We start from the raw sequence: 24,828 nt of genomic DNA on the forward strand, positions 1-24,828 counted from the left end.
TCTATCATGCAGATGTGACTTTGGTGTTTGGGGGACGGAGTGAAAGGCCCACAGTGGGAAGAAACGGAGCCATCTGGGGGGTTCGCCCGGGCTGTCCAACCCAGGCCAGTCCAAGCCATCCCAGCAAAGGGGTGGCTGAGTATGAGTTGGGGGTCTGGGCCTTCACTGGGCCTCACCTCGCAGTGAGCCGCCCAGGGCGGGCTGGGCAGGGGCAGGTGAGTGCAGACTGACCAGAGCAAGAGGTTATGATGTCCTGTGCCCACAGGGGCTCTGGACCTTGTCCCCTAGACGCCTCCCCAGGCTGCCTGGAAAAGACTGAGTCACCTTCAGCGACAGCAAACGCCCACTGTGGGCTGGCCTGACGCTGGGCCATTGCTCCAGCTACCCCCACATGGGCCCCTCCAGCCAGATCTGGGTCTTCCCAGAGAGAGGTGTCCTGAAAATTCATTTCATTTCAATTCATTGGTAGAATGGAGTTGTGTGTGCGTGTAAATGACCTCCAATCTCCACTCAGGGACAGTCCCTCAGGATTTGAAATGCCCTGATCAGGAACCCCTCTCCAGAAGGGGCCATGTTAGCATTGTAAATATAGACTGTTATTAAAAGCCGCACTAGAGTCTGTTCATTAGCGAAAGGATGTTAGCGGTCCTGCCCCCCCCCCCCCCCCCACTCCTTGGACGGATGCGTCCAGGGAGATGACTGTGTTGGTCCCTGTTTGCTAGCAAACGTCTGAGCATTTGGCAGAATAAGGCCTGCTTCTGTTGTAATATTCCCTCTGGTGGCAAGGTTGTTGAGAGGGGCCATGGAGCCGTTGCCTGCCTCTAATTGGGGGTGCCACGTTTTTATGAGAAAACTGTCAGTTAGAACACATGCCCAATGTCGGGTGGTGGAGCCTGGCTGGGAACCAGGTCTGAGTCTGAACCTGCACCCTAACCACTGTGCTCCCACACTGCCTCTGCCTCCCACACTGCCTCTGATTCGCTTCCGTGTGTCTCATCCCTGCCAGAGCGAGGCAGGAAGTGGGGCGCCTGGCGTGGCCATGGAGGCCGTGTTTGCACCCCCTTTTCCGTGGCTGCTTCAGCGCCAACTGGAAGTTTTGCTGGGCCCAGCAGCTCTGTCTTAGCTGGTGTCGGTCTGACAATCCCTTTCACAAAACCAACTCTGAAATGCAACCTATTTTTCCAGGGGAGGGGGTGGCTCACTCTAACTGGCTGCTTGACCCATCAGCCTCGATGTCACGTGTCTCTCAAGAGCGATGGCGTGTTTCTCACCGGCAGGTATGCACCTGCGGCCACACTGCCTGCTATTGTTCTCTGGATTGAGGTGTCCTCAGAGGGAAGGCGGGGACCTGCCTCCTCTGACCCCGTCTGCAGGCACCCAGCGCCTGCAGGCCCCACGTGTGTTGAGCAAACACGTGGTTACTTGCCAGGAGGGGAAAGAGGAAACCCCACCAAGATCCCAGGGGCCAGGCTGAGGGGGACCCTGCCAGAGGCAGCCACGTGGCTGCCAATCTCGGGGTGCCTTTCTGAGAGTCCCCACAGGAGCTGCTCCTCTACCCACGCCCTCCCGATCACCTCTTCACGAGTGAGCGACAGATCTCTGGGTCCTCAGTGCCCACACATCCCGGGGGGTGGGGGGAGGGAGACATCCAAGGGAATGAAGGATTAGCTGGACCCGGGCGCATGGAGGCAGGACTCCCCTTTAGGACCCAGCCGGATGTCCCATAGTGCACACAGCCCCCCAGTTCTCAAAGTGTGGCCCCCCAGACCGGCAGCACCAGCAACGGGCAGTGAGGCCGGCAATCTGGGTTAACAAGCCTCGGGGGCTGCGGACACCCACAATCTGAGAGCACTGGTCTGGGCCAGCTGCTTTCACACATTTCCACACCTTCAGAAACCCCTTCAGAGACTCCGAACAGACAGATGCCACAGGCCGGCACGGAGGTGCTGGGAGCGCGTGGGCTGGAGGCTCGCCCTGCTCCGCTCCGGCCTCCGAGAAACACTCCTCGACGTGCCCGGGTGGCCACTCTGCCCAAGGCTCCCCCTGGGCACAGCACTCCTCCGGGGGAGACCAGGGAACGACACCCCAAGCAAGAGAAAGGGTGTCACAGGAGGAAGAAGAGACCTAAGGTGAAACAAAAAAGAACAGAAACAGACGAAGCAACAGGTCCACACGGGGAGGCGAGCACATCAGGAAGCGTGTTTAATTGGCGTGACATGGACGACATACAGAGTAGCATGAGGAGGCCGGCATGCCCCTGGCGCCTGCCCACCCGGGCCTTGCCCTGCCCCCTCCGGAGACACAGCTAGCGAGTCAGACAGGACCGCACCCCAGAAAGAGGCCGAGGGCTGGGAGGCGAACAGAGAAAACGCCGCAGCGGGGAGCACTGCCTTCTTGTGTTTTGGGTAAGAGTTCCCCAAATTCCTTTCCTAAGCTGCAGGCTCCCATGGGGGTGCCAAGCCCGTCCGAGCCCTGCACTGGCCGCTCAGTTCCGCTCCTACCATGCCCTGAGGTGGGCATTCTCACCCCCACCTGAGGGATGGAGAAACGGAGTCCCACTGAACCGAAGTCACTTGCTCAGCGTCTGGGGCAGGTCCCTCTCCAGCAAAGCCCTGGGGAAATGACCATGGACAGCCCGGCCGGGCGGGGCGGGGGGAGGGGGGCGGGGCAGGCTGCAGTCTGCATCTGTCCCAGTCCTCAGGAGTAGACAGAGCCTGGGCCTAGATGCCAAGACAGAGATGGGACCAGCTGTTTATTCAACAAAAGCCTTTTATTCATTCAAAAATCGACCATTGGGTTTATTCCGCAGATATTTAAAAAGGGGGGGGGGCCTTCTCATTACAGTGCCCTTACGCTAACTAACTCATCCCTGGGGGACACCTAGAGAGGGGCATCCGGGAAACACACCGTCAATAATGTGGGGCTGGAGGCCAGGGCTGAGGGGAGGTCACAGCCCCTGACTCCCTCCCACCACCGGCCGCCTCCCACCCTCCGGCATCACCTGTTTACCCAAATGCCTTTGCAGCTCACCGCCACCAGGGGGCGCTCCCACATTCCCTTCTTGGATCCCTTAGATGTGGAAGCTGGGGTGGCAGGCATGAGGCTTTCTCCAGGGAGAGGCTGTCTCTGCCCAGGAAACTAGGGCCCCCCAATCTCTCCCCCCGACCCACACCCACCCCCCCCACACACACACACACCCAGAGAGAAGAGACAAAGTCCCAGGAAGCTCAGGCGTGTCTGTCGTCTATGGAGCTGGCTGTCAAACAGGGGAGAGGGACACGTTCGCCTGGCCTTCCCTGAACGCTGCCTGGTTAAACACGGGAACCCATGGCCTTCTCCCAAGTACCATCCACACAAAGCGGGCGCAGAGGCTGCGAGGAAGAGGCTGGGCCCTGCTCCTGGGCCCGGGAGCGAGGCTGGGCAGAGGGACCAAGAGCCAGGCTCCCGGCTGGTCTGGAGTCGCCAGGGAGCAGCATCGCACCGGGTCACAGGGCTGGGCCTCGGGTGGAAGAGGGAGAGGCCCACGGGCTGCTCTGGGTTCCCAGGGTCCTGGTGAGAGAAGGGGACAGAACTGTCCCTGCCTGGCAACCTCGGCACAAATGCCCGTGTCTAGCGCGCTGCTGGGAAGAAGGGGGGCCCCTGGCAGTCGGAGCTGTCTCGGGGCACGTCCCCAAGGTGCGCCCTGAAGCCTGGGCCCATGGTACCACTTGCTCCGGCCAAAAGGCATATCCATGGCTCCAAACCAAAGGCCCAACCACCTCCCTGGACGGTGGAGGAAGGTCCCGCACACAGATGCTCTACCGATGCCTGGGAATCGGCCTCAGCCCTGGGGGGGGGCGGTCCACGTGCTTGATCCCAGAGAACGTTCAGCCACAGTCCCTTTCCCGCGATGCCTCCGGGGCAGGCTGTGCAACAGCATCCTTCCCGCTGGACCGGAGAAGCGGCCGAGGCTCAGGCAGAGGCCAGAAAGCAATCTGACCTGGGAGGGGCCCACTCTCTCTTCCCCTCCAGCCCCAAGGGGCCCTGGGGTCCCTGGTCAGAGCCAGGCAAGGAGACTGCGGGATTAGAGGTGGGACCTGGGCCTCCTGGGCCAGCGGCCGGAGCAGAAAGGTGACCACAGGGGCCTCGAAGAGCCCGGCCTTCAAAGTCACCTGTGAAAATGGAACTGCTGCTCCCGTCCCCGCGGGACCTGGGGGCTAACAATGGGGACAGCGTGCAGCCGACGGGCCTGCGTGTGTGAGAAGGGCAGGTTCTGGGGTCGGCAGACATGCAGCCCACGGCAGAGCCCCTCTCAGAGGGCATCCTCTGGGGAGGGTCTGAGGCCTCATTAGCAGGAGAAGCCCAGCCTCCTGGGAAGCGCCACGTGGAGACGGAGGACAATTCAAAGTGGGGACGGGGGCCCGGCTCTAGGGCTGGGCTGAGTGGGCGATCAGCAGCGGGAACTCGACTCAGGTCCTAAGCAGTCTGGGAGCTACTCCTCGCCCCACACCCTCCTCTGGGAGAGGACCAGTTCTGGAGTCACCTGAGCCCACACCCCACACCAGGGCCGCCGTGCCCCTGAAGATCTGGGCCGCAGACGCCCCGTGTCTGCTGGGGCTGTCACACTGAGCCACACGCCAGCGGATCAGCACTCAGGAAACTCCCACTTGGAATCACACCGTGTCAGCATGGATGGACCTTTCACATCACTCAGCCAGGCCTCAGGGCTCTGCTGGGGGCAGCTGGGGCAAGACAGGGCCAGGTGGCTCACAGTCTCGGAGCCGGAGCAGGCCTCGGGCTCCTGGCCTCCGTCCAAGGTCGTCTGGCTTTCCTGGTGGCCGTTCTGGGGCCGCCCTTTCTAGGGGCAGATGGAGCTAAAACTCTTCCTGTGAGCACAGGTGGGCACAGCCCCGAGAGCAGCCACCACCGGAACGGGGTGACCTGCACCCTTCTCTTCCCTCCGGTCCAGCGTCGGGCAGGCGCCAGGCAGGCAGGAGAGCAGAGAGGGGAGCCTGCCACCCGGAGGGAGGACGAGCCCCCACTTCTGCTGCCCTGCGTGCCAAGGCCCCTCCAGTCCTCAGTCTTTCCCTCTGTAGCCGCCCTGCCTGGCGCCGGTCCCGGGCAGGACAAGCCGTCCGCTCTCCTCGCTGCTACAGACACCAAAGCAAGAGCCAAGAAACCGAAAGATGCCCCCCGTTTGTCCTCAGAAAGATGCTGAGGACCGGGGGGAGGACACAGGACCGCGGATGTGGACGGGAACAGAGAAAGGGGTTCAAGGAGGAGGCATCCGGGCCGGAGGGAACAGAGCGGTAGCCAGTTAAAGCCCGCCGTCCCCCTCTCCAAACATCAAACACAGCATCTGAAAAAACAAAGTTCTCGGCTTCTCGGCCGCTGCTGGCAGGTGGGCGAGGGCTGCACATGTAAACGGGGGCGGCGGGGGGAGACCGCATCTCTGGGAGCTTTGGACACAGAGGCAGCAGCAACAGTTAACAACCAATAAATAACAGGAATCGTTATATACGGATATAAAAAAACCACCTCACTTTCCCCGCGAAAAGCACAATACGCCGTCAGAGTCATCACCGTCGTGATCAATCCTCCCGGCCACGCGGGCGGTGGGCTGCCCGAGGACGGGGCGACAAGTAACGGGCATCACGCAGCCCCCGACACGGACACGCGGGCCCACCCGGGGCCAGGCCGGGGCCTCCGTGGCCTCCCTGGTGGCCGACGGACAAGGCAGAGTTCTCCAAGGTCCCCAAGGCCTTCTCCCCACCTGTCAGTCCGGATCTTCTAGAACAGAAGGTAGGTGTGTTTTTTTTCTTTTTCAATGTCTGTTTGAAATAAAAAACAAAAGCAGACGCGCGGGAGAGCAGGGGACGGAGCGCTGCCTGCGAAGCAGCTGCGTCCCGGGCTTCGCAGACGGCTGGAGCCTTTGCCGTCTCATGGTGTTTTCTGGACAAGCAGAGGTTGTGGGCGATTGGAGCCGGTGGCTTCAGGCGGCGGTGGGTGCAGCAGGCGGGGGGAGGGGGGAGTTGGCGGGAGGAGGGGAGAGCCGGGCCTCGCTGTTCAGGGGCAGCCCCGTGGAGAACGGCAAGGTGGACACAGGAGGGCGGCGTCGGGGCCGGGGCTGAGGCGGCTCATGGCACGGGAGGAGGCAAGTTTCCCAGGCATCTGGAAGACACAAGGAGGGGAGAAGGGTTCAGAGCGGCTGCAGGGCGTGCAGAGCTGGCGGGAGAGTCGGCGAGAGGGTCCGCGTGACGTCAGGAGGCCTAGCAACGTGCACACCCCCTGACCCACTCATTGGGGGATGCTTCGCATTTACTCTTCAGAAACAAATGTTTCCTACAGTATCATCTGTAACAGCAAGATTACGAGGTTGGGAGGGATGGAGGGAGGGAGCCCAGGGTCCACACTCAGGGCACTGGCTGGATAGGGAGGACGTAGCCATAGGATGAACCAGTTTGCAACCAGTAAGAACAAGGTGTGGGATGGCTGAGAAGCACATGAGAAGGTGAGAGTCAGTGATGGGGAAACGCAAATCGAAACCACAACGAGACACACCCCGTCGCACCCACTAGGATGACTTACCATAAAAAAAAAGAATAAAAAAACAGAAAAGAAGCAGTGTTGGCAAGGGTGTGGAGAAATTGGAACCCTTGTCTATTGCTGCTGGGAATATAAAAGGTGCAGCTGCAGTGGAACCGTTTGGTGCTGCCTCCGAAAGTTAAACTTGGAGTTCCCATAGGACCCAGCAATTCCGCTCCTAGGCATCTACCCCCAAAATATTGAACACAGAGACTCAAATAAGTCCATGCCCCCCAATGTTCACAGCAGCATCATGCACAATGGCCAACAGGTGGAAACAACCCAAGTGTCCATCAGGAGATGATGGATAAACACGTGGTCCATCCACACAGGGGACTACCACCCAGGCAGGGAAAGGAATGAAGAACTGACGAGAGGGTCCACGTGAAGTCAGGAGGCCTAGCAACGTGGAAGAACCTTGAGTGACGGGAGCCAGACACAGAAGCCCACATGACGTGGGATTCCATTTATATAAAATTTCCCCCAGGGGCAGATCTGTACACAGACGGCAGGTGAGTGATTGCCAAGGGCTTGGTGGCGGCGGGTGGGGAGAGAGTGCGCGACGGGAGGCATTGTTTTGGAGTGATGCAAATACTGTAGAACTAGATAGAGGTGGTGCTTGCACAACACTGACTGTACTTTATGCCACTGAATTGTTCACTTTAAAATGGTTAATCTCATGTCATGTGAATTTTACTTCAATCAATTAAAAAAAAAAAAGGCAGCCTGGGGAACAGCCTGTTACTGTCTGCACCACCCACACACCCTTCCCATCACCTGCTCCACATCCGTGTTGCATCGCATGTCCCTGCCCCCCACCTGGGACAGGTGTCAGTGTCTGACTCAAAGGGGCCCCTCTCCTGATCGGTGTGAGAGGATCTGAAACGCGGTCGGGGCCAGGCAGGTGCTGTGTGCGGGCGGCCTGGGCGAGTCAGAAGGCCCCGCGGGGCCCGGGTTTGGGTGGCCATTGGGGGCAAGGGCAACGGGAGACAGAGGACAGGAGCAGCTACCCCAAGAGAGGTCAGAGCACCCCAAGAGAGGCCCGTGTCCCCCCAGCCTCCCGATGGCCCCTGCCGGCCCCCGGGGGCTCGGCTGACTTCCCAGCCACGCTCCTCCCCTTCCACAGGGACCTGTGAGCCCTGATGCTGGGCAGCACTGTGTCTGCTGCCTAAAGCCACAGACATGATGGAAGTCCCTGAATGCATTCATCCAGAAAGCCATGATTACGTGCATATACATGTACATAGGAAAGTCATTGGTCAGCGCTGAAGGCTGTTGGAAATCCAACTTGGAAAACTCATCAAGAGGGAGAATCAAGTATCTACCCTGCCTTTCCTGTTCGAGCCTAGGACTTGGGGTAACCAAAGAGCGACTGCAGGGAAGCCTGCAGCTCACGCGAGGCAGGGACGGCAGCTGGGGTGACTTCATTTTGCGCCACTTGTGAACGAAGGAATGAATGAAGGAATGAATGAAGGGATGAAGGAACGAATGAAGGAATGAAGGAAGGAATGAAGGAAGGAATGAAGGAATGAATGAATGAATGGTGCTTACAGCGCCAGCCATCACGTGCCACCTCGTGGACACACACAACCCCACCTGTGAGGTGTTCTCCCCGAAGTGGGTCGCACTGATGTGCAGCGAGCCTGCAGGTCTGACCGCCCCTTTCCAGGGAGAACAGGGAGCAGGTGGTGTTCACACCACCACGGGGCGCAACCCACAAACCCCACACCGTGGAACCTCTATAGAAGGTGTTTCTGGACCAACAGCAAGAAGGAGAAAAAAAGGAAGGGGAAAATTTAATGATTAAAATACACTTAAGAGACCTCTCAACCAATTGCAACATGTGGACCCTACTCAGATTCTGATTCCAATAAACAAGGTGAAAAAAACTGGGGAGGCAACAAGAAACTGGAATACCCACTGAAGCTCGGGCAATATTAGGAATTAATCTTGAAGCTGGGGTATTGTGGGGTTTTTTTAAAGAGTCGTTCTTTGGAACACAGTTTGAAATTATTTATGTATGAAACAATATGATGTCTTGAATGTGCTTCAAAATACCCAGTGTGGGTGTGTGTGAGGGAGGGTAGGGATGGTGCAGGATCGGCTGTGAGTTGGCGACTCTGAAGCTGGCTGCCGGGGACACGGTGTTACACTACTCTCTCTACCACTGGGTGTGAATGCTTCCGTAATAGAGAATTTCTTTAACCCACCCCCAAAATTCTCCACAACCCAAGGCCCCACACCACGGGACTGGTTAAGTTATGGTCCTGCTCTATGACGGAATACTATGCAGCTATGAAAAAGGATGGTCTCCAACAACATTTGCTGATGCAGAACACTGAATACTACAGTGAATTCGTAACAGTAACTTGTCCAGGAATTAGGATACATCGGGAATCTGAGAAGGCAAATCAATCGCACAAATGATAGAAGGCAAAACGGACGTGATTACTATCTGGGAGGCTCTGGAAGAGCCACAGGAAAGAGGAGGGCGGCGGGGACGAGCTGGCGGGAGCTGGATCCTGTCACTCGGAAAAACGCGTCATGAAAACAAAGGTACACCTTCTTGGTCGGCATGTTGCTGGTGAGGATACGATACGTGTCTACACAAGTCAGGTTAAGGACAGTCTGTGGGCACAACAGGATGTGAACGTCAAGCCAATGAGGGTGAAACATTTTCTTTTCTTAGCCCTGAGTCTCCAAAAGAAAAAAAATAAATGATTTCTATAAATTGTCCATTAAAAAAAAAACAAAAACGCGTGAACAACATATGGTTCTGAACTCATTGTTGCCGCGGGAAATACATACACAGACACTTTCACAGAAAGCTGTGAGGACACAACAAAGAGTGTTAAATAAATTAATGACACCATCTGACTTTTTCTTGGGGGGGCAGGACGGGCCTCCTAGACAGAGCGTTCGCACGTCTCCGTGAGCTATGTAAGCGTCCACCCGCGATGCTGTCACCTGAGATGAACAGCCAGCACGCGTACGCATGTGTCACCAGACGGTGTGTACGAGTGTTCGTGGCTGCACAGGACCTCGGGGGTCATCCACTCCCTCCCCCGCCCACATGGGACTCACGGGGAAGGCAGAGCAGACGCAGGAGAGGACGAGAAGGAAGCCAGGAGGACAGTCGTCCGCCGCAGCAGAGGCCTCGGGCTGATCTGAAGGCCCTGCCTCTGGGGCCGCCCCCACCCGCTGTGCCCGCACCCGGCAGACCCCACGTTGGACAGGCACTTCTCTGCCAACCCTCGGCGTCCTGTGGCTGGGATTCCTCCCCCCCCCCCCCCCCGCAGGCCCCAGGTCCCCCCTGACTCACCCCAGCTCTGGGCGTGGACTATACCAGCCCGTCGTAGAGGGACAGCGCCTGCACGATGGAGGGGTCGGCCTTGGACCCCTCCTGGAACTCCTGCAGCGTCAGCTTCCCGTCGGCGTTCTGCAAGCAGAGGGGCAGCGGCTGAGCGGGAGGGGCAGCCAGCCTCCGAGGACAGGCGCGGGCCTGGCCCCTGGCCCAGGGCTGGTCCCCAGAGAGCTCCCCCAGCGAGTCAGGAGGCAGCACAGCGGGCCAGGTGAGGAGAGTCAGGAGTCAGACCGACGCTTCCTGGCTGGCTGCCCCGAGCCTGGCTCTGGCCCGCTTCCTCATCGGGGACGAGAGGACTTGCTGGCCTCCGCGGGGCGTTGAGCTGGAGCTGGAGGCGCCCCGAACTCCGGAGTCACCGTTATCGCTGCTGTGAATTCCCTACACGGTGGCTAACCCCAAAGGGCTGAGCGCCTAATGCATTTCTCCGGTCACTCCTGGAGGGGCACCAGCGGTCCCTGGAGCGTCTGTCCTGGACCCGGGGGGCCCTGGGAGGAGGCCGGTGCAGCTCATGCACAGGGGCTTAGGGGGTGTCTGGGGAGGGGTGGTCTTGGCCAGTATCCCTTCCAGGAGACCTGTGAGCAGAGACCTCCGGGGGGAAAGCATGGCCGGGGTCCCCGGCCCAGCAGGTCGTCCTCCCAGCTCGCCTGCCGTGTACCCACATGTGCTAAGTGCACGGGCTGATCTCATGAGACCCCCACGCCCGCCCCAAGAAGAGGCGTTGCTCTTACCCCCATTTTACTGTGAGGAAACTGAGGCTCGGTCACCCACCCAGAGTCCCCTGGCTGGTAGCCGGGAAGCCAGAATGAGCACCCTGTCTGACTCCAGGGCGGGCCTGGCTTCCCCGGATGAGGGAAGGATGGCCTGGAGATTTAAGGGCCTCAGCACTGACTTCCACTGGCCCACCTGTGAGGAAGTGGGCGCTCCCTGCTCCCCACATGTTTTCATTATTATCAAGAAAGCAGCGGAGCCCCAGCCCACATGTCCTGACCCCGCTCTGCTGCGGGCTAACCTCTCCCCTTTAAAAAAAAAAAAAAGTTTTTATTTATTTTAGAGAGGAAGGGAGAGGAATAGAGAGAGAGAAACATCAATTGGCTGCCTCCTGCACGCCCCTACTGGGGATTAAGCCTGCAACCCAGGCTTATGCCCTGACCAGGAATCAACCAGAGACCTCTTGGTTCATGGGTCGACGCTCAACTACTGAGCCACACTGGCCGGGCTCGCCGCCTTTTTTAAATGCAGGAAGCACAGGCCTCAGGCTCAGAGCTTCAGGCCAGCGCCTGTCTCCAGCCGCAGCCGGCGGCGTATCACAATGAGCCCGATGTCCCTGTAACTAATATTCTTTCACTGAAGGCAAGCGACGGACGCTGGGCTTCCCGGCCGCCCTGATATCAGACCCCCATTTAAAGCAACATTATTGCAGGTCAAAGGAAGTTTGACGTAAAAGGGCTTCTTAACCTGGGGCCCGTGGATAGAATCTAGCAGGTCTGTGAGCTCAGATGGGAAAGAAGAGATTGTTCTTTTCACCATCCTTTCCCTGAAATTCAGCTTTTCCTCCCAGGACGAACCTGGGTGAGGGTCCCCATCGGAAGCAGCAGTATCTGTGACCTTGACAACTGTGGAGGTCATGGGAAGGTCATAGCACATCACAGCTGCTGCAGGCAGCGCATACGTGTATCATTGCTTCAAAAATGAGGGGTGGCTAGGCCCAACGCGATAGCCCATTACTAATGTGTGCATAAAGAGGCCCCTAGAATACTGCATCGCGGCAGGGTCTTCTTAAAACATGTGACAGCTGTATTCCAGAACAATCCGCTTCCTGGGTGATCCTATGCATTTATCTGATGACCACAGACTTCTCCAGATGCCAAAAGGTCTGTGGCACAAATAACAACGGCTGAAAATCGTGGTTTATGGAAGAAAAACTCTTCGGCAAACTTACTTAAAACAGAGGCTTGACGGGGATGGCTGCCCACCAGGCCACTGGACACCTCCCCAGGCCGTGCCGCCTGCCTGAGCCAGGCCCACAGGTGGTCAGTGGGACCTGTGGGGACCCAGGGCCTGGCCCCCAGCTGCCCGCCCCCCCCCCCCCCCCAGTCAGCCCAGCTTCCCCACGGCCTCACCTTGTCCATCATGGCGAAGATCCGGTCCACCCTCTTCTCGGGGGTGTTCTCCTCCTCGGGGAGCTCCACGGTGTTCCCCTGCCGGGGACAGACAAGTGGGGGCTGGGCTTCTGCGCTCTAGGCTTTGGCGTTGGGCCAAACATTTGCCCCGCAGACCTGGGCTGCTGCCCGGTGAGGACGGCCTCTCCCTCTCACGCCCAGCGCCCCCTCCCTCGCTGCCATTCTGCTGGAACAGCCCAGCCCCCACCTTTCTCCCAGGACGGAGAAGTACGGAGTGGCCCCAGGTAGTGACTGACCCTCACCCCCCAACTCACCCCCGCAGGAGAGCGGCCCCCCTGGGGTGGTCCCTGTGGGCCAAGCAGAGCCACTCAACTGGCTGCCCCCCAATCTCCTACCCGCGGAACCCAGCGCTCTCACCACCATCTGGTAAATGGCGTCCACTATGTCCAGCATCTCGGTCCTGGTGATGTAGCCATCGTTATCCAGGTCGTAGAGCTTGAAGGCCCCTGCAATCAACCAGCCAGGCGGGGTCACCAGGGCCCGGAGCAGGGGCAGCTCTGCTCCCGCCTTCCGCCCTCTGCACCTCTGCACGCGATGGGGGCCCACAGCCATGCTTCACCCAGTCAGCAAATACTTTCATCAGGACCAACAGGCAGACACACGCACACGCACTGGGAAGAAAGAAACTGGGAGTGAAAAGGATGGGGCCTCGGCCAGTGCGAGGCCTCCAGGGCTGAAGCTGGGAGGGAGGACTGGCCCAGCCCCCCCGCCCCCCCCCCCCCCCCGCGGCCTCCCTGCCACAGCCTCTCCCATTCCAGTCCCTGTGGCCAACTCAGAAAATAAAACAATCCGCCCAGGGGACCAGGAGCTTTTGCATGAATAAAATCCTCTTTTCTTATTTCTGTGGTTGTTAATCCTCACCTGAGGATATTTTTTCCATTGACTTTTAGAGAGAGTGGGAGAGAGGGAGGGAGGGAGGGAGAGATGGGACAGAGAGAGGGAGGGAGAGATGGGGGGGGGGGAGAGAGAGAGAGAGAGAGAGAGAGAGAGAGAGAGAGAGAGGAAGACATCGATGTGAGAGATGCTCCCCTCGGCTTAGAACCTGCAACGCAGGTGCGTGCCCTTGACCAGGAATGGAACCCGCAACCCTTTGGTGAGCACTCTGACCACTGAACTACCGGCCAGGGCAACCCCTTTTATCCTTAAAAAAAAAAACCACAGAGGAACTGCAGGGCTTTCTCGCTGCTGAGACAACGCAGTGCGAACGTCTTAGGGAGCAGTGCGCTCCGGCCGGCTGTTCCCATCTTCTCATCAGCTTCCCTCCCGTCACCCCGCGCCAGCGTGGGCCCTCTGCCCTCTGCATCCTCTCGTCCCCGCCTCTCCGCATCCCCTGCCTGGAGCCCTCCTCCCTGCTTCCTACCAGCCAGCTCCCTCCGCGCCCAGCTCGGCTCTGACTCACCGCAGGGTCAGTTCCCCCTGCCAGCTCTCACCTCCCTCTTCCTGCCTCGGTTTTATGGGATTTTTAAAAATCACGTCTCATGCTAGACTGAGCCATGAGAGCAGGTGCCCGTCGATCTGACCCTCCCCACCCCCTTCCCGGGTTCCTGGCCTCCTGCCCAGCACGGACATGTGGCCCTGATTGGTCAATATCCGTTGGGTGAACGAGTAAATAGGTGAATGAATGAGATCAGTCATCAGAACAGCGGCCTCCTACGTGGGTCCGGCACTTGAAGTGGGTCTTTAACTCCAGGCTGCAGTGGCCGCGTCCCACGTCCGCACCCGCCTGAATGTCCCCTCAACTCCTGCCCCATCTGTCCACCCGCCTAAGCCATGTTCCTCCCGCACGGCCACCTCCGGAGCCCTCCTCGGACCTGAAGCGACAGAAGGTCTGGGCCACTCTCTCAGCTGGGACAGAGGGCCTGGCCCCGTCTCTGGCCTCCCCCGCCCGGGACCCGCCCAGCAGCTGCCCAGTGGAGCCCGAGGGTGGACTTACACCGCAGCTTCTCGTCCAGGGTCCCCCTCGAGGTCACCGACAGCGCCTGGATGAACTCAGAGAACTCGATCCGTCCGTCCTGGCAGGAGAGAGGGGCAGGTGGCCTCGGTCAGTCGGGCCACCTGGTCAGGCCAGACCTTGGGCAGGTGGTGGGAGCGGCAGCGGGCACCGGAGAGCGTGGCAGACAGACGCCACACGGAGAGGGCGGGAGAGAAGGATGAGGGACAGAACCAGGAAGGGGAGGAAGGAGAAGGGAGGGGGTCGGATTAGAAATGGGACAGGTCGGGCGGGAAGGGCGGGAGGAAGGGGTGAGGCCACAACACAGGCTCCACCTCTGGGAGAGCCTGGAGGTCCCCTCCCCCGGGCCTAGACCCACAGGCTCCGGGCTCCTGAAGAGGACGGGGCTCCAGACAGTGCAATCCTACCTATTTGTTTTGCAAATGAGGAAACTGAGGCCAGGAGCTCTCCCCAGGGCCAAGCAGGGTGACTGTCAGCGCGGAGTCACCTGGGCGGAAGCCGGGGCCTCACGGAACAGAAACAGCCCGAGTGCCCAAGAGCGGGAGCGCGGGGACAAGTCACAGTAGACCCACCGTGAGCACCGGGAGCCAGAGGAGTGCTGGCGTGGGACCGAGTCCAGAGGACCGTGGACGCCCAAGCCTGGATCCGCCAGCTGCCAGCGCGGCCACCGCCAGGAGGGGACGCGCGACAACTCATAAGCCGTGAAACCATGGTGCTCAGTGAAAGGCGCCAGGCCCGAAAGACCCCACACGGCCTGATTCTCAGACCTGTTTCCTCATCTGCAAATGGGTATTTACATGACACGCCCGCCCCGCCTGCGTGGCTCAGGGGTTGAGCATCGACCTATGAACCAGAAGGTCACAGGTTCGATCCTGGTCAGGGGACATGCCCAGGTTTCGGGCTTGATCCCCAGTGTGGGACTTGCAGGAGGCAGCCGATCAATGATTCTCTCTCATCAGTGATGTTTCTATCCCTCTCTCCATCTCCCTTTCTCTCTGAAATCAATAAAAATATATTCTAAAACAAAACAAAACAAGACCAAAAAAAACCTTTGGGGGAAAAAAATGACACACCCGTGGGTTGTAAGCTTTCACATGAAGGGCTGTGACATGTCCAGTGAGCGTCTGTGCCAACTATAACGCCTGCTACTGTCCCTGGGGGCATCTGCATTTGGTGCCGGTAAGAAAAACATCGAGGTATACATGTGCATGCATGCATGTACACACACGTGTGTGCACACGGTATAGGTATGCACACGCACTATCTCTGTGTGGTGCCTGTGTGTGCTGGTGTGTGCACGTGCACAATGAATGCCTGCATCTGTGTGTATGCATGTGTGGGCGTGCACGCGCTCGTGTGTATCTGTGTATGTGCGCTTTTGAGTGTGCACACGTGTTGTTCCTTCTCCCGGAGGGAACGCTGGGGGAGAGAGTGGGTGTGGAGCCGCTGCGGGAACCCCAGGGCTGAGCAGCTGCTGCGGGGGAGGCCCCGCCATCCCAGCTCACCTTGTTTTCATCAAAGACGTTGAAAACAAACGTGGCGAACTTGGTGGGGTCTCCGAACGGGAAGAACTGCTTGTAGATCTTCTGGAAGCCCGCCGAGTCCAGCTGCCCGCTGGGGCAGTCCTTGATGAAGCCTTTGTACCTGAGGGGCAGCCCAGCGAGGGAGGGTCAGACACACCAACACCGCCACCTGCCAGAAGCGCCCGCCCTCAAGGCTGGGGGTCCCTGTCCAGAGACCCACACACGGGGGTCCTGGGCACAGGCCCGACGTCACAGGCACGGGCTCTCCCACGCTGCCTCTCGCGAGCTGTGTGACCTGAGGCAGGTGGCGGTACCTCTCTGAGCCTCGTTTGTACAGGGGCTAAGAGTCGCATGAGAAGTCACCCAGACAGTGTACACGGAGCAGCTGGCCACTCAACCCTGCTCCCTGTGGGGGGGCTGAAACAAAACCCACCAACAGCACCCCAAAGCCACACTCCTGCCCAAAGCAGTTCTGCCCCCTCTCCCCCCACTTTCTCCCCGGAGCCCCTCCTCCCCGGGTGCTGGCAGAGTTAGTGGGCAGAGCCACCATATGGGGCGGGCAGCTGGCTCCTCCCACATGCCTGCACCCCAATACACACACACCCTCCTCCCCGTCTGTTCCCAAGGACCGTGTAACAGACACGGAGCAGCAGTGTGAGCTTGGAGGGAACCTGGTTTGTTCCAAGTGGACTTGTCCCCCGTGTATCCCAGTGCCCAGCACAGAACCCTGCAGACACGCGGCTGACGGCAGCGTGGCTTTGCAGCCCAAATCCCGGCTCTGCCATACGCTCGCTGTGCAACCTCGGGCAAGTGCCCTCACCTCTCTGAGCCTCAGCCTCCTCATCCATAAAGGGGTTGTCACACCCATGTTGTCGGGATCGAGATGGTGCGTGTCGCACACTTGGCATCAAGAATCGTCACTAGCGGGATCTGCAGGATTGTGGCCTGCGGTGCCCTACACAAAGGGTCCCCGGCAGAAAGGGAAGCCAGAGAGAGGGGTCGCCACTGCCGGCTGCAGCTCTCACCTCCCCGGGAAATGCCGTGCGGGGACCTTTGCAAACCGCGTCTCCTGGAATAATGCCCTAAGGGCCCTGTGAGCGAGGGACTACGGGGAGGCCCATTGCGTGGATGAGGAAACTGAGGCTCAGAGGGTAGATCTGAGTCCCCACAGCCCAGACTGGAGCCAAGGTGGGGGCTGAGGTGAAGAGCCCAGGTGCTCGGAGACGGTCGCTGAAGGCCTTCCCGGCGGGTGCGGGGCTCCTCTCGCCTCTCCCGCGAGCCAGGAGAGGGTCCGGGGGTGTTGTGCTTGAAGTCGCTGTTGGTGACCAGGAGCTGGGAGGAGCTTTTCGGGGACAAGACCTGATCCATGACCCCAGGCCTCCAGGCCTCCAGGCCAGGATGGTCCCTGGGCAGGGGGAGGGGCGTGCCTGGCACCAGGACGTGGTGATCCAAGAGGGGGCACACTGCACTGTCACCACGCGGCTCTGGGTGCCGGGATAGGGGCCGTACTTGCCCTGGGCTCCCAGAGCTCCTCATTTCTGCAACCATGTATGTTGCTGAGCGTTTCTAAAAGCATTTAAAACAATAAAGAGAAAACAAAAGGCTCCCAACGGCGCCTCCTGGATGGTCCCTGCGGGGGGGGGGGGGGGGTGGAGAGGGGGGAGGCCTCACAGGGCCCCCAGTCTCTCGCCTCCGGGGAGGGGAAGCTGTTTGCTCAGGGCCTCAGCCCCAGCCACAGGAGCAGAGCCATCAGCACTGTGAGCAGCTGTGGTGAGGCCGGCAGGGGCGTCCCTAGAGCATTAATGAGGGCTGGGGGCTGGGGGGTGGGGGGCCCAGGAGGTGGCCCAGTGGGGAGTCTTCAGGGGCCTTCTGGTTATGCCTGCAGAGGCTGTCACTGTCTCTGAGGGCCCCAGGCCCCTGCCCATTAGGGGTTGCCCCAGCCTCTTTTTGCCAACTGGCCCCATATTTCATACCCAGACACACTTTCTAGAACTTGCCATCCCATGTCCAGCCTCCAGACCTTTGTACCTGCAGGTCATTCTGCCTGCAAAGCACATCTTCCTCCTCTTAATCGGGCTAATCCACTCATCCACCAAGTCCCAGCTTAGATGCTGCTTCCTCCAGGAAGTCCTCCCTGGCCACCCAGAGGCCACATGGCTCCTCCACTCCCTTGTATGTGCCTAGCACAGTACAGACCACACCTCCAGACTAGGTCCCCCACTGAATGGGAGCTCCCTGACACTGCGGTGCCCCAATGCCTGGGATGGGGCCTGGCATTTAATGGGGCTTAGAAAGTGTCCAGTGAGATAAATAAATGGAAAGAAAGGAAAAGACAGAAAGAAAGAAAGAGAGGAAGGGAGGAAGGGAGGAAGGGAGGAAGGGAGGAAGGGAGGAAGGGAGGAAGGGAGGAAGGGAGGAAAGGAGGAAGGGAAGAAGGAAGGGAGGGAGGGAGGGAGGGAGGGAGGGAGGACTGCCAGGGTCCCTGGACAGAACCGAGAGCTCCCTGCAGTTGGTTAGAGAACTGCTGATGTGCTCCCCACCTCCATGGACTGATGGGGAGCTGGGGCCCAGAGAGGGAGAGAGACTGGCCCAAGGTCACACAGCAAGCTAGCAGCAGATCAGGGCTCAGCTGCCTCCCAGGCTCCCACCTCGCCTGCCCCTCTGGGAACTGGGCTGCACCACCCCAGTGTCAGCACACAGGCAAAGCGCCCTCTACCCCAACATTTCATGACCCCCTGTTCATCATCAGAAGGCGGGGACCCATGCCTCGCTGTCCCAGACACCCCAGTGTCCCCGGGCCCCGAATCCATCCTGCAAGTCGTCACAGCTCCGAGGCCAGCACTGCATGGCGCTCGAGGTCCAATCCTGAGGGGCAGCCCGTCCCCCACTGGCTGCTGAGTTGGGACACCCCACACAGGCACACCCCCCACTGTGGGCACCCGGGGGAGCTGCTGCCTCATAATAAAGTTCATGCCCAGAAATTTCTTCCCCACCTGGGCCCAGGCCTCAGGTTCCAACAGGCCCAGGCCTCCTCCCTCTCCTCCACGGACTGCCCTCCCTCCCACAGACTTGGAGCCGCCAGGAAGCCAGCTGCTCTGCCCAGCGCCCAGAAGGCCTGGTCCTGTCCCGTCCTGTCCCGTCCTGTCTCGCCGCAAGAGGGACCCTGAGCAAACCCCTTCCCCACAACAACCCCTGACCTCCCTTCCGGGGAAAGAGGTGGTGTAGCCTCGGCCAGGGTCCCTCCACCCAGCACCGCTGACGTCTGGCCTAGATGGCGGGGTCTGTCCTGCGTGTTGTGGGGTGTCAGCAGCATCCCTGGCCTCCACCTGCTAGATGCCAGGAGCACCCCTCCCCCAAGTCGTAACAACCCAAAGAGTCCCTAGACCAGGGGTCCTCAAACTACGGCCCGGGGACCACATGCAAATACAAATATTGTATTTGTTCCCGTTTTGTTTTTTTACTTCAAAATAAGATATGTGCAGTGTGCATAGGAATTTGTTCATAGGTTTTTTTTAAACTATAGTCCGGCCCTCCAACAGTCTGAGGGACAGTGAACTAGCCCCCTGTTTAAAAAGTTTGAGGACCCTTGCCCTCGAATTGCCAAAGGTCCCCAGGCAGCAGAACCACGAACTAGCTGGTCTCTGGGGACCCCCACAGGCTTGGGGGTGTCGACCGCAAGTGACTGCCTTTGCCGTGGTCTGTGATTCCAAATAACAGCCACCATCAGGCACCGATGAGAGCGGGGCTCAGGCCGACGTGCTTGCCAGGCACAATCCACCGAACTGGCCCCCAGCCCAGCAGGCGAGGACCACTGTGCCTACTGTACAGATGGGGAAACTGAGGCTGAGGACAGTTAAGTCCCCCCGTGGCCCCTGGCCTTCACACGGCATTTCCTCCTCCTCGCCGCTGACTCCTGCTTCCCCTTCGCTTCTGGCTCCAGAGCCGCCCCCCAGAGAAGCCCAGGGTGGAGATGAAACAAGAGAACCCCAGACCCGACAGCTGCATTCTCACGCTTCTTGGAAAGGGAAAGGGAAAGGAAATCTGCTTTTCACAACAACACGAAGCCGCTTACAAAGCACCCCCGGGCTGAACGCTGGGCTTCCTCCCCGGGGCCTCCCACCGCCTTCTGTTCCCACTGCGCCAGCCGGTGTCTCCCAGGGGACTCCAGGCACTTCGTGTCCCTCCGTCCCTGCTGCCCCCAGAGCCCAGCACTGGGTTGGCGCATAGTAGGTGCTCAGCAAAGATTTCCTGAACAAACCACCCAACAAACAAATGATGGAGTAAATGAATGAATGAACAAATGAAAGACAGTGAATGCACGAGTGAGCGAACACTCGCCATGACACCCAGGTCCGAGTCCGGCTCAGCTCCTCGCTCTCTGGGGGCCCTGAGGAGGCCCCGGCGCTGCCACGGCCTCAGTTCCCTATCGGCCCGGCCTGCCAGGACTTTCTGGAACTCACGGCCCTGTCCCCACAGAACACTGTTCTCTGGGACCCATCTTGCTCCGAGCCCGCCCCGCCCTCCATGCCAATCGCCCCGGTGCCGAGGTTCTGCCGTGCAGCTCTGCTCTCCGTAGCGGAGCGGTGGGGACCGAATAGATGGCCGGGTTCGTGAGAAAGCCGGACCCCAGCTGCCATCAGCCACGTGCGGCTGGGACTGCAGCATCCCGGCCCGGGACCGCTGTATTCTCTCTCCAAACAGCTCCCTCCCCCTGGCAGGCCCCTCAGCGCTGCCTGGAGCCCTGACTCCAGAGGGCCCTGGAGGAGGGTTCCAAACACACCCAGGGGGTGATGCCGCCTCCTTTCTCCTCTCCCACACCCACACCCTGCCTTTGGCTTTGTGGGGTTTCCCAGAGCAAGAGTCAGCAGGTCTGAGCCCTCATAGCCTGGAGGAGGAGCGAGCTGGACCCAGACTCCACACACACACACACACACACACACACACACACACACACACAGCAGTGTGACCTGGGCACGTGTCTCCGCCCCTCTGAGCCTCAGTTTCTTCATCTGTAAAATGGGGCTTCCCCTAGACCTGGGGTGAGGATCATCTGGCCCATGGGCTGTGTAAGGCCTGCGAAATCCTTTGGTCTGGCCCCGCCAAGGCCTTAGGGTGAGTTAATGAAATGTTTGACCATATAGAGCAGGTTGATTTTTAAGCTGATCATTTTGCATGGCCCGCGAACGATGTTGTAAACACCCGAATGTGCCTTGGCAGGAAAAAGGTCCCCACGCCGGCTGATTTCCTGGCCGCATTGATTTCAGCATCAGCACAGTGCCCGGCCCACAGGGGGCGCCCGAGGCTGTGAACTGCAAGCACGGCCCAGGAGACAGCTGCCCCAGCTGAGGCGGCTGCAGGATTCCTCCTGCTCCAGCCACCAGTTCTGTGGCAGTACTGCCAGGTATGTGGCTACTATAAAGGTAACAATAGCATTATACAAACACTGGAAAACAGAAAATATGAGAGGAAAAAACTACTAAATGTCGGCATAGGACACGACGATCCTGTCTCGTGCCGGAGACACAGGCCCGGTGGTCAGTGCTGGCCTCTCAGAGGAGGTGACATGGGAGCGGAGATGCCAAGATCTGGGGGCAGAGGGAACGGCAGGTTGCAGCTCTGAGGCAGGAAGGAGCTCAGAGTGGGTGAGGATGCCACTGTGGCTGGTGCCTGGGGAGCAGGGGAGAGGGTGCAGGCAGAGAACCGGGGAGCCCTGAGGGCCAGAGGAAGGCACGGGTTCAGCTCTCTCCTAGCCCTGAAGGCACCACCATAATGATCCAAAGGACAGTGCCTTGAGGTCCATGGAACTTTCTGGCAAAGAAAAGATCATCTCTCTTCTGTATAAGCTCTTTAGAGAGAGTTCCCCTGCGGCAGGACTGGGTGTCACGAGGCCTAGGGTGCCAGTTTTACTGAGGGAGCCTCGACAACTGCTCCCAACAGGCCCCCCTCAAACACGCCAGGCCTGTCCCACCCCCGAGCCCCTGTCCTGGCTGCTCCCTGTGCCGGGAACACCCTCTCCCATGGCCGGGTCCTCGCCCGGATGTAGCTCACATGTCAGCTTCATGAACGAACGACAGTCACTCCACCTGCATGGGCCTCAGTTTCCCCCCCTGCATAATGAGGAGGGGCCCTCGATCTCAGGACTGCTCCAAACATTTTAGATAAGTTAACTCACTTATTCCTCACAATATTCCATTAACGTGTGACTATTATTACCTTCACTTTTCAGTTGGGGAAACCGAGGCACTGAGCAATCCCGTAGCGTGTCCAAGGCCACTCAGCCAGGAAGTGGGGGCTCAGGACCTGGACTCTGCAGCCCACCTGGCCACTGTGCGCCCTGCCTCTCCTGGGGGAGGCCCAGGTGTGAGCAGGGGAGGGCGCAGGGGGCTCAGGTGGGCCCTACACCTGCGACTCAGAGGCCTCATCTAGGAAACGCCACGATGGGGCGGGTGGCTGCGAGGATGAAAGGAACAAGGACGCATCTCTAGCCTCAGCTCCCGGTCTGAACAGCGGAGGGAAGACCGCTGGCCATGTCTGTCCTCTCGTGGGCACCGTGCTATGACCTGTACAGGAAATGTCCCCCCAACGCATCACCATTCCCGTCACACACACGGGGGAACTGAGGCTTGGGAGTTGGATCCTTCAAGGTCCCCAGGATAGGAAAGCACAGCCAGGCTCTGGAGTCCATTCCTAAACCACCAAACTTTACTAGAAGGTTTGCAAACTCAGCCAACTAACCTCCTGGCTCTCCTAACCATGCCCCCAACTCAGGCTCACCCTGTCTGCTCCACATCCCACAATGACTGAAAACATGCCACTCTCCTCTGCCCGGCCCAGGGCAGGCATCACTAATCCACTACAGAGCTCATCAATCGCTCACTGCCATCCTTTCATACAGCCTCGGCCAGGCGGCACTGCAGGCAGCCACTTCGGATTGATGAGAGCTGCCAGCCGAGAGGAAACCTGTTGGCCACCCTTGACCCCACCTAATCCATCACCTTGCAGAAGGGACCGCTGGAGCCAGAGAAGGGAAGAGGCTTCTCAAGGCTACAGGAGGATCCAGTCACAAAGCTGGGCCTGGGACCCTGAGCCCTCACTGGTTTCTGGTCCCAACCGCTGTTCTTGGTGAGCAGGGCCTGAGTTAACCCTTCATGGCCTGGTGGTCCTTGCAGATGTCACACAAGGCAAGGCGTCACCAACACCCATCCCCACGCCCCCAGCTGGTTTGGGTCCATGTCAGCGTGCCGTGGGCACAGGCTGCCTGGACAGGTTTGTGGGTGAGCCGCTCCCAGAGGCCCCTCCATGTGCCCCCATCCTGGGCAACGGGACTGCTGTCCCCGACCCCCCACCTCCACCCCCACCCCCACAACATTTTGGGGAAGAGCAGCTACTCACCACTGCTGGACCTCCTTCTCGGTGACTGCAAGAGAAAACAGAGAAGGAGCCGTTTAGTTCAGGGAGGTGTCCCAGGGGATGGGCAGGCACTGGGAGCCCCATTCCTGCCCTCCCACCCCCCCAGTCTGTCTGCCCGTGTCGGTGCACCACTAGCTCTGACCAAGGACACGCCCCGGGAACAGACCCAGTGAGGAGCTCTGTGTCTGACCGCACAGCAGGGGACAGCACTGGCCCAGTCCCCCTGGGCTGCTGGCAGGACGGCCAAGAACAGTCTCTTAGACCAGGGGTGGCTTCTCCCTGCCCTCATGGGGTGCCGTGACCCCGGTGAACATGTAACATACATTCTTCCCACCGGGTGAACATGTAACATACATTCTTCCCACGGGGTGGACATTTAATACACATTCTTCCCATCTCTCAATCCCGGGGACAGCACAGTCAGAGAAGGTGCTGGCTTCCTCAGGCACTTGGCTGCCCCGCCTGCATGGGGGAGGGGGGCAGCAGAGAGGCGGAGCCCCCCTCAGCCCAGCAGCGCCCAGCACCTGCCCCCATGGCCCGCCCCTGCCGCCCCTCGCAGTAGTCAGCCCCGAGTCTTCCACAAGCGAGATGAGAACGGCGCCGTGAACCAAAAGCTGCAACGAGCCAAATCAAGTGGCTGAACCTCCCGCCAGGCCCAAATAGTCATTCTTTACTGAACCATGAAACAAACAAAAGAGATGTTTTTTTCTGGAAAGTACTGAATCGGTTCAAGTTGGAACCAAACCAATGTTCTCTGTAAAATCACTGAAGGAGAAGATCTAACCACTTTCCGTGAGGCTGACCTTGGGGGAGCAGCGCCGGCTCCCGGGCCTCGGTTTCCTCGTTTGCAAAGTGGGAGGAATAGGGACACGTCCCACAGTGCCTGCCACAGGAGCTGTCCTGAGACGTCAATCAAAACAGGTGTGAAAGCGCCTGAATCCCGGCAGAGGGCCTGGGAACGTGCCCCATACAGGCTGTGGAATGAATGTGTGAGTGAATGAATGAATGAATGAATGTGTGAATGAATGAATGGATGAATGAATTGTGAATGAACAAATGAATGAATGTTTGCATGAACAAGTGAACACATGAGTGAATGGATGAATGAGCGAATGAATGCATGAACTAATGACTGACGGCGTGGACAAATAGACAGGAAGGCAGGTGTTAGGTGGAGGTCGGGTGAGTAAAGAAACGAATCCTTCCCAGGGAAGGGGAAGAGGAGGCCCCGGGGGTGTCCCTGATCAGACTGGAGACCACCTTTCACAAACGGCTTAACGCACGCTTTCAACAAGTGCCAAGGCCCAAGTGCCCACTGCAAGCCCAGGTCCGTGCAGGTTGCCCAGGGCCTTGGTCCTTTGGCTCGGCAGCCCTGATAACAGAAGCGGGAAGGAGGGAAGAGAGCATTACTCTGGCCTGGCTCCAAACAGGGAAACTGAGGCACAAAGGGGCCAGCACGTGATGTGGAAAGGAGAGGGTCTGAACTCAGCCGCCTGACCCACAGCCTGGAAACTTCCACTAGGCCCCTCCTCATCAGCACTCCCCTCCCACAAGCACAGTGAGAGACGGAGGCCTGGCCACCAGCAGGCCACTGATACAGGGAGAGGCAGGCACTGACGGGAGATGCTGGTGACCTGGAATGGCAGACCTGGTTAAAAAAAAAAATTGCAATTTTCCAAGAAAGTTTTGGCAGAGGATAGGGGCTGGGAAGGGGGTCAGGCAGAGAGGGAAGGCGCCCCTGTTCTAACAGGGCAGGACTGCCGCCCACACCCGGCAGTGAAGGGCAGCAGGGGCTGAAGGACTAAGGCTCAAAGAGACAGAAGAGACTCATCACAG

General features: G+C 59.2%; 1 protein-coding gene across 1 annotated transcript in view; it reads right to left on the minus strand.

Annotated features, from left to right (window-relative positions):
* Positions 1 to 2,751: 2,751 nt before the first annotated feature.
* The window catches only part of NCS1 (neuronal calcium sensor 1), a 40,317-nt gene continuing 18,240 nt past the window's right edge, over positions 2,752 to 24,828 (minus strand). The window contains exons 2-8 of the mRNA XM_036329347.1: positions 22,975 to 22,999; positions 15,565 to 15,703; positions 14,042 to 14,120; positions 12,466 to 12,554; positions 12,049 to 12,126; positions 9,887 to 10,003; positions 2,752 to 6,150 (exon numbers count right to left, since the gene is read on the minus strand). Coding sequence (XP_036185240.1) covers positions 9,905 to 10,003; positions 12,049 to 12,126; positions 12,466 to 12,554; positions 14,042 to 14,120; positions 15,565 to 15,703; positions 22,975 to 22,999 — 509 coding nt within the window. The 3' untranslated portion in view covers positions 2,752 to 6,150; positions 9,887 to 9,904. The remainder of the gene's footprint in view (positions 6,151 to 9,886; positions 10,004 to 12,048; positions 12,127 to 12,465; positions 12,555 to 14,041; positions 14,121 to 15,564; positions 15,704 to 22,974; positions 23,000 to 24,828) is intronic.

This window comes from Myotis myotis, unplaced genomic scaffold (assembly GCF_014108235.1).
Source record: "Myotis myotis isolate mMyoMyo1 unplaced genomic scaffold, mMyoMyo1.p scaffold_m19_p_12, whole genome shotgun sequence".
Taxonomy (NCBI): Eukaryota; Metazoa; Chordata; class Mammalia; order Chiroptera; family Vespertilionidae; genus Myotis; species Myotis myotis.